At 58.3% G+C, this 9,534-nt stretch overlaps 1 protein-coding gene across 1 annotated transcript in view; it reads left to right on the top strand.

Annotated features, from left to right (window-relative positions):
• The window catches only part of LOC140472984 (uncharacterized), a 31,838-nt gene extending 22,546 nt beyond the window's left edge, over positions 1-9,292 (top strand). Inside the window, exon 4 of the mRNA XM_072567550.1 lies at positions 7,924-9,292. Within this exon, the coding sequence (XP_072423651.1) occupies positions 7,924-9,149 (1,226 nt within the window). The 3' untranslated portion in view covers positions 9,150-9,292. The remainder of the gene's footprint in view (positions 1-7,923) is intronic.
• The last annotated feature ends 242 nt before the right edge of the window (positions 9,293-9,534 follow it).

A 9,534-nucleotide genomic window follows, 5' to 3' on the forward strand; every position in this document is an offset into this window, starting at 1 on the left:
GAGGGTCAGTGCTGTGGGAGTGGGGGCTGTGGGAGGGTCAGTGCTGAGGGAGTGGGTGCTGTGGGAGGGTTGGTGCTGTGGGAGGGTCAGTGCTGAGGGAGTGGGGGCTGTGGGAGGGTCAGTGCTGAGGGAGTGGGTGCTGTGGGAGGGTCAGTGCTGAGGGAATGGGCGCTGTGGGAGGGTCAGTGCTGAGGGAGTGGGGGCTGTGGGAGGGTCAGTGCTGAGGGAGTGGGGGCTGTGGGAGGGTCAGTGCTGAGGGACTGGGGGCTGTGGGAGGGTCAGTGCTGAGGGAGTGGGGGCTGTGGGAGGGTCAGTGCTTAGGGAGTGGCTGATGTGGGAGGGTCAGTGCTCAGGGAGTGGGGGCTGTGGGAGGGTCAGTGCTGAGGGAGTGGGTGCTGTGGGAGGGTCGGTGCTGAGGGAGGGTCAGTGCTGAGGGAGGGTCAGTGCTGAGGGAGTGGGGGCTGTGGGAGGGTCAGTGCTGAGGGAGTGGGGGCTGTGGGAGGGTCAGTGCTGAGGGACTGGGGGCTGTGGGAGGGTCAGTGCTGAGGGAGTGGGGGCTGTGGGAGGGTCAGTGCTGAGGGAGTGGGGGCTGTGGGAGGGTCAGTGCTGAGGGAGTGGGGGCTGTGGGAGGGTCAGTGCTGAGGGAGTGGCTGATGTGGGAGGGTCAGTGCTGAGGGAGTGGCTGATGTGGGAGGGTCAGTGCTGAGGGTGTGGCCGATGTGGGAGGGTCGTTGCTGAGGGAGTGGGGGCTGTGGGAGGGTCAGTGCTGAGGGAGTGGGGGCTGTGGGAGGGTCAGTGCTGAGGGAGTGGGGGCTGTGGGAGGGTCAGTGCTGAGGGAGTGGGGGCTGTGGGAGGGTCAGTGCTGAGGGAGTGGGGGCTGTGGGAGGGTCAGTGCTGAGGGAGTGGGCGCTGAGGGAGGGTCCGCGTTGAGCCGCTGACCCTCTGTTTTGAACTGTGGCTCCTCCTGAATCGCCCTCAGTGGTTGTGACCCCCTCTGTGTCTGTGAACGGTGCTGAACGTGCGACAGGCCTCTCACTCCTTTTGGGGCCTTCAGTCGTGTGCCTGATCTTTATTAACTACCTTCTCCTTCTGTCTTCTCTTCTCTTTCCTCTCTCCTGTCTTCCTGCTGCTGCTTGGCTCTGTCACTGTTCAGCTACAAGCCCTTCCCAGCTCTCCGTCTGCGTGACTAACTCCCGCCACGGGGAGCCCTGTTTCTTCCTGCTGGGCCATTCCGACAGCATCCGGTGGGTACCGACCGGAATCTGGGCACCGCTTCCTGCCCCGGGACCGGGAATCCCAGCTGGGAGATGGGGCAAGAGCACCTGACAGGGAGTGGGGCAGAGTCGGGGGGAGAGTGTGAGAGGGAGAAGGGGACAGAAGCAGGGATGGAGAGGATGAGGCAGTGAGGTGGGGCAAGACCGAGACACAGAGAGAGAGAGAGAGAGAGAGTGAGAGAGAGCAAAAGCCAGGCAGGAGAAGACAGGGAACGAGCGGGGAGAGACGAGAGAGGACAGAGGGGTTGAAGGAGAGCGGTCAGGCCCTGGGGTGCGGTGAGAGGGACTCGCAAAGATCCTGCTCCAGAGAGGAGGAGAACCCCTTAATGGTCAGCATTCCTGGGAAGAGGCTTTGCAGCGGGGTTAGAATGAGGACTGCAGACACTGGAGATCAGAGTCGAGAGTCTCTCTTCCACAGGAAGGATCGATGGGAAACCAAAAAGGGTTCGGAAACGATTTACAAGGACGTTGGAGGGTTTGAGCTACAGGGAGAGGCTGAACAGGCTGGGGCTGTTTTCCCTGGAGTGTCGGAGGCTGAGGGGTGACCTTATAGAGGGTTATAAAATCGTGAGGGGGGCATGGATAGGGTAAATAGACAAGGTCTTTTCCCCCTGGGGTGGGGGAGTCCAGAACTAGAGGGCACAGGCTTAGGGTAAGAGGGGGAATGATACAAAAGAGATCTAAGGGGCAATGTTTTCCCCCAGAGGGTGGTGCGTGTGTGGAACGAGCTGCCAGAGGAAGTGGTGGGGGCTGGGACAATGACATGGATAGGGGACATGGATAGGGAGGGTTTGGTGGGAGATGGGCCAAGTGCTGGGGAATGGGGACTGGATTAAGTTAGGATATCCGGGTCAGCACAGACGGGTTAGACTGAAGGGGTCTGTGTGAACCTGGAACGTGTGCCCAGGGATCATTCTGCCTTTCTGAGTGAGGCGTATCCTTGGGAGAGGGATGGCAGACCCAAGGGAGGGAACAGAAGGGTTCCTGCTCACAGCTCACTAACTTCCCCAGGGATGTTGGGAAGCCAGCGAGTGTGGGATCATGAGTGGAGTGGTTCCGAGCTGGTTACTCGTGGTCCTTTACCAGGACTGCAGCACTGACTGTGTCATTATGACCGCGGGCTCACTCCTCCTCCCCTCGAACACAGGGTGACGTGTCAACCACAGTGACCGAGAAACCATAGGATCAACCAGGGGTCAGGCCACAGCCCAGTGTCAATCCCAAACTAATCCCACTGTCCCCACAGCCCACTGTCAATCCCAAACTAATCCCACTGTCCCCACAGCCCACTGTCAATCCCAAACTAATCCCACTGTCCCCACAGCCCAGTGTCAATACCAAACTAATCCCACTGTCCCCACAGCCCAGTGTCAATCCCAAACTAATCCCACTGTCCCCACAGCCCCGTGTCAATCCCAAACTAATCCCACTGTCCCCACAGCCCACTGTCAATCCCAAACTAATCCCACTGTCCCCACAGCCCCGTGTCAATACCAAACTAATCCCACTGTCCCCACAACCCTGTGTCATTCCCAATCTAATCCCAATGTCCCCACAGCCCACTCTCAATCCCAAACTAATCCCACTGTCCCCACAGCTCAGTGTCAATCCCAATCTAATCCCACTGTCCCCACAGCCCAGTGTCCATCCCAATCTAATCCCACTGTCCCCACAGCCCCGTGTCAATCCCAAACTAATCCCAATGTCCCCACAGCCCAGTGTCAATCCCAAACTAATCCCAATTGTCCCCACAGCCCAGTGTCAATCCCAAACTAATCCCGCTGTCCCCACAGCCCAGTGTCAATCCCAAACTAATCCCGGTGTCCCCACATCCCACTCTCAATCCCAAACTAATCGCACTGTTCCCACAGCCCACTGTCAATCCAAACTAATCCCACTGTTCCCACAGCCCACTGTCAATCCCATACTAATCCCACTGTCCCCACAGTCCCGTTTCAGTCCCAAACTAATCCCACTGTCCCCACAGCCCACTGTCAATTCAAACTAATCCCACTGTCCCCACAGCCCACTGTCAATCCCAAACTAATCCCACTGTCCCCACAGTCCCGTTTCAGTCCCTAATTAATCCCGATATCCCCACAGCCCACTGTCAATCCCAAACTAATCCCACTGTCCCCACAGCCCACTGTCAATTCAAACTAATCCCACTGTCCCCACAGCCCACTGTCAATCCCAAACTAATCCCACTGTCCCCACAGCCCACTCTCAATCCCAAACTAATCCCACTGTCCCCACAGTCCCGTATCAGTCCCAAACTAATCCCACTGTCCCCACAGTCCCGTATCAGTCCCAAACTAATCCCACTGTCCCCACAGCCCCGTATCAGTCCCAAACTAATCCCACTGTCCCCACAGCCCACTCTCAATCCCAAACTAATCCCACTGTCCCCACAGTCCCGTTTCAGTCCCTAATTAATCCCGATATCCCCACAGCCCACTGTCAATCCCAAACTGATCCCGCTGTCCCCACAGCCCCATGTCAATCCCAAACTAATCCTGCAGTCGCCACAGTTCAGTGTCAATCCTAAACTAATCCGACAGTCCTGTGTCAATCCCAAAATAATCCCACATCCCCCCTCTCTCCCCATAGCTCTGTATCCATCCCAAACTCATCCCACTGTCCCCACAGCCCCGTGTCAATCCCAAACTAATCCCACTGCCCCGCCCTCTCCCCACAGCCCTGTATTGATCCCCAAACTAATCCCACACTGTCCTCACTCTCTCTCCCATAGCCCTGTATTGATCCCTGACCTAATCCCACACTGTCCCCGCTCTCTCTCCCCATCGCCCTGTATTGATCCCTGACCTAATCCCACACTGTCCCCGCTCTCTCTCCCCATCGCCCTGTATCGATCCCTGACCTAATCCCACACTGTCCCTGCACTCTCTCCCCATCGCCCTGTATCGATCCCTGACCTAATCCCACACTGTCCCTGCACTCTCTCCCCATCGCCCTGTATCCATCCCTGACCTAATCCCACACTGTCCCCGCTCTCTCTCCCCATCGCCCTGTATCGATCCCTGACCTAATCCCACACTGTCCCCGCCCTCTCCCCACAGCCCTGTATTGATCCCCAAACTAATCCCACACTGTCCTCACTCTCTCTCCCATAGCCCTGTATACATCCCCAAACTAATCCCATTGCCCCACCCGCTGTCTCCCCATAGCTCCCTGACCTAATCCCACACTGTCCCCACTCTCTCTCCCCATAGCCCTGTATCCATCCCCAAACTAATCCCACACTGTCCCCGCTCTCTCTCCCCATCGCCCTGTATCCATCCCCAAACTAATCCCACACTGTCCCCGCTCTCTCTCCCCATCGCCCTGTATCGATCCCTGACCTAATCCCACACTGTCCCCGCTCTCTCTCCCCATCGCCCTGTATCGATCCCTGACCTAATCCCACACTGTCCCCGCTCTCTCTCCCCATCGCCCTATATCGATCCCTGACCTAATCCCACACTGTCCCCGCTCTCTCTCCCCATAGCCCTGTATCGATCCCTGACCTAATCCCACAGCCCCACTCTCTCTCCCCATCACCCTGTATCGATCCCTGACCTAATCCCACACTGTCCCCGCTCTCTCTCCCCATCGCCCTGTATCGATCCCTGACCTAATCCCACACTGTCCCCACTCTCTCTCCCCATCGCCCTGTATCCGTCCCCAAACTAATCCCACACTGTCCCCGCTCTCTCTCCCCATAGCCCTGTATCCATCCCTGACCTAATCCCACACTGTCCCCGCTCTCTCTCCCCATCGCCCTGTATCGATCCCTGACCTAATCCCACACTGTCCCCGCTCTCTCTCCCCATCGCCCTGTATCGATCCCTGACCTAATCCCACACTGTCCCCTGTATCGATCCCTGACCTAATCCCACACTGTCCCCGCTCTCTCTCCCCATATCCCTGTATCGATCCCTGACCTAATCCCACACTGTCCCCGCTCTCTCTCCCCATATCCCTGTATCGATCCCTGACCTAATCCCACACTGTCCCCGCTCTCTCTCCCCATCGCCCTGTATCCATCCCTGACCTAATCCCACACTGTCCCCACTCTCTCTCCCCATAGCCCTGTATCGATCCCTGACCTAATCCCACACTGTCCCCGCTCTCTCTCCCCATCGCCCTGTATCCATCCCTGACCTAATCCCACACTGTCCCCACTCTCTCTCCCCATAGCCCTGTATCGATCCCTGACCTAATCCCACACTGTCCCCGCTCTCTCTCCCCATCGCCCTGTATCGATCCCTGACCTAATCCCACACTGTCCCCACTCTCTCTCCCCATCGCCCTGTATCCATCCCCAAACTAATCCCACACTGTCCCCGCTCTCTCTCCCCATCGCCCTGTATCCGTCCCCAAACTAATCCCACTGTCCCCCCGCTCTCTCTCCCCATCGCCCTGTATCGATCCCTGACCTAATCCCACTGCCCCACTCTCTCTCCCCATCGCCCTGTATCGATCCCTGACCTAATCCCACACTGTCCCTGCTCTCTCTCCCCATCGCCCTGTATCCATCCCCAAACTAATCCCACACTGTCCCCGCTCTCTCTCCCCATAGCCCTGTATCTATCCCCAAACTAATCCCACACTGTCCCCGCTCTCTCTCCCCATAGCCCTGTATCGATCCCTGACCTAATTCCACACTGTCCCCGCTCTCTCTCCCCATAGCCCTGTATCTATCCCCAAACTAATCCCACACTGTCCCCGCTCTCTCTCCCCATAGCCCTGTATCGATCCCTGACCTAATCCCACACTGTCCCCGCTCTCTCTCCCCATCGCCCTGTATCGATCCCTGACCTAATCCCACTGCCCCACTCTCTCTCCCCATCACCCTGTATCGATCCCTGACCTAATCCCACACTGTCCCCGCTCTCTCTCCCCATCGCCCTGTATCGATCCCCAAACTAATCCCACATTGTCCCCGCTCTCTCTCCCCATCGCCCTGTATCGATCCCTGACCTAATCCCACACTGTCCCCGCTCTCTCTCCCCATCGCCCTGTATCCATCCCTGACCTAATCCCACACTGTCCCCGCTCTCTCTCCCCATAGCCCTGTATCGATCCCTGACCTAATCCCACACTGTCCCCGCTCTCTCTCCCCATATCCCTGTATCGATCCCTGACCTAATCCCACACTGTCCCCGCTCTCTCTCCCCATAGCCCTGTATCGATCCCTGACCTAATCCCACACTGTCCCCGCTCTCTCTCCCCATCGCCCTGTGGGCGGCACGGTGGCACAGTGGTTAGCACTGCTGCCTCACAGCGCCAGAGACCCGGGTTCAATTCCCGCCTCAGGCGACTGACTGTGTGGAGTTTGCACGTTCTCCCCGTGTCTGCGTGGGTTTCCTCCGGGTGCTCCGGTTTCCTCCCACACTCCAAAGATATGCAGGTCAGGTGAATTGGCCATGCTAAATTGCCCGTAGTGTTAGGTAAGGGGTAGATATAGATGTAGGGGTATGGGTGGGTTGCGCTTCGGCGGGGCGGTGTGGACTTGTTGGGCCGAAGGGCCTGTTTCCACACTGTAAGTAATCTAATCTAATCTAATCTAATCTAATCTATCCATCCCTGACCTAATCCCACACTGTCCCTGCTCTCTCTCCCCATCGTCCTGTATCCATCCCCAAACTAATCCCACACTGTCCCCGCTCTCTCTCCCCATAGCCCTGTATCGATCCCTGACCTAATCCCACACTGTCCCCGCTCTCTCTCCCCATCGCCCTGTATCCATCCCCAAACTAATCCCACACTGTCCCCGCTCTCTCTCCCCATAGCCCTGTATCGATCCCTGACCTAATCCCACACTGTCCCCGCTCTCTCTCCCCATCGCCCTGTATCGATCCCTGACCTAATCCCACACTGTCCCCGCTCTCTCTCCCCATCGCCCTGTATCGATCCCTGACCTAATCCCACACTGTCCCCGCTCTCTCTCCCCATCGCCCTGTATCCATCCCTGACCTAATCCCACACTGTTCCCGCTCTCTCTCCCCATAGCCTTGAGACCCTGATGCTGTGTTTTTCCTTGATTCTCCCTGTGTTTTTCCTTGATTCTCCCTGTGTTTTTCCTTGCTTCTCCCTGTGTTTTTCCTTGATTCTCCCTGTGTTTTTCCTTGATTCTCCCTGTGTTTTTCCTTGATTCTCCCTGTGTTGTTCCTTGTTTCTCCCTGTGTTGTTCCTTGTTTCTCCCTGTGTTTTTCCTTGTTTCTCCCTGTGTTTAATAGCAATCTGGCTGCAGTGTTTACCCAGGGAGTGACATCAATGACTTGATCACCCCAGCAGGATCTAACCTGCTGCACCAAGTATGGGTGGGTTCACTGAGGTGTGTTCAAACAGTGTGGTTTCTCAGACATACGCCCGCACAGGTACATGGAATGGAATAATTACAGTTCCAACCTGAATAAACCACCCTCTAGTCTTTCAAACTGATAGTAAAGCTCTCTCTGTACTGTTTCTGCCCCCAAACACTCCCAGGGTCAGGGGTTTAGATACAGAGTAAAGCTCTCTCTACACTGTTCCCCCATCAAACCCTCCCGGGATAGTTCTGAGGGTGTGTGACAGGGAGTTAGTACCGAGCCACTCCCCTGAGCCCAGCTCCTGATTGTAAAGTGAGATCTCTGTGTCCTCTCAGGTCCTGACACGGAGGCCGAGACAGACTTTGGAGAAGCTGCTGTGGTTCTCGACCGACAGGCGCACCCCCTCCCAGGCCCGAGAGGCGAAAGAGGGCTCTGTTCTGTGCGGGGCCAGGCCAGGCGGGAGTCAGTGTCCCCCGAACACCCGAGGACAAGACAGCGGAGACTGTCCAGAGGCCACTCCGGAGCGACAGATGCCTGGCCTGTGGCTGGGGGTACCCGTGGACATCGAAGGAACCATCGCAGGAGACAGCGGGGTGACGATACTGGGCCTGACACCGGTCTCGAGCCTCGGGTCCGGGCTCCCTCCAGACAGCGCTCCGGCCTCGGGCCTAGGGCCAACGATATCCCAGATCCTTGCCAACCCCAGGCTGTCCTGGACCGCACCGCGCCCCGCGGTTTCAGTGTATCAAAAGCCCAAATCTCCTCTGTCTACTCTCGGCCCCAGGCTCTCCTTGACCCTAGGCCTCAGGCTCTCCTCGATTCCAGGCCCAATACTCAGGTTAAGTCCAGGGTCCAGACCCTCCCCAGCCACTCCAGGCCTCAGGCTGTCGTTGACTCCAGGCCTCAGGCTGTCGTTGACTCCAGGCCTCAGGCTGTCGTTGACTCCAGGCCTCAGGCTGTCGTTGACTCCAGGCCTCAGGCTGTCGTTGACTCCAGGCCTCAGGCTGTCGTTGACTCCAGGCCTCAGGCTGTCGTTGACTCCAGGCCTCAGGCTGTCGTTGACTCCAGGCCTCAGGCTGTCGTTGACTCCAGGCCTCAGGCTGTCGTTGACTCCAGGCCTCAGGCTGTCGTTGAGTCCAGGCCGAGCGCTCAGGTTGAGTCCAGGCCGAGCGCTCAGGTTGAGTCCAGGGTGAGGCCTCCGCCCAGAGACGCTGGGCCCCAGGCTGTTCCGAGCGACAGGCCCCTCTCCGAGGAGAGCACAGGAACAGATTCGGATGGCTGGGAGACGGATTGGGAGGGAGGTGGGGCCCGGTCGTCTCCAGAGGCCCCGGTGTTGAGCAGCTTCGATGAGCAGAGGCAGTTCAGCTCCATGCTCGGGAAGGGTCTCAATCTCACCCGGGTGGCACCGGTCTCCAGTAGCTCGGGGAAGGATCTCGGCGCCCACTGTGGCAGCCGGACGGCCAACACAGACAGGCACCCGGGCAAAGTGCGGGGGGTACTCTCTCCAGGACCCTGGCTTCTGCCAGACGGTGAGAAACACCTGGGCATCTTATGGAGGTAGTGTCCAAAGGGGTAGGTCCGAGAGGGTGAGGGGCGGTCAGGTGAGAGGAGACGCCCCAAGTGGTGGATCAGCCGCCCTGCTGCAAGGGTGTTATAGATGAGGAAGAGGCTGGGAGGGTCAGCACTGAGGGAGTGGGGGCTGTGGGTGGGTCAGTGCTGAGGGAGTGGGGGCTGTGGGAGGGTCAGTGCTGAGGGAGGGTCAGTGCTGAGGGAGTGGGCGCTGTGGGAGGGTCAGTGCTGAGGGAGTGGGGGCTGTGGGAGGGTCAGTGCTGAGGGAGTGGGTGCTGAGGGAGGGTCAGTGCTGAGGGAGTGGGCGCTGAGGGAGGGTCAGTGCTGAGGGAGTGGGCGCTGTGGGAGGGTCAGTGCTGAGGGAGTGGCTGATGTGG

This window comes from Chiloscyllium punctatum, unplaced genomic scaffold (assembly GCF_047496795.1).
Source record: "Chiloscyllium punctatum isolate Juve2018m unplaced genomic scaffold, sChiPun1.3 scaffold_490, whole genome shotgun sequence".
Lineage (NCBI taxonomy): Eukaryota > Metazoa > Chordata > Chondrichthyes > Orectolobiformes > Hemiscylliidae > Chiloscyllium > Chiloscyllium punctatum.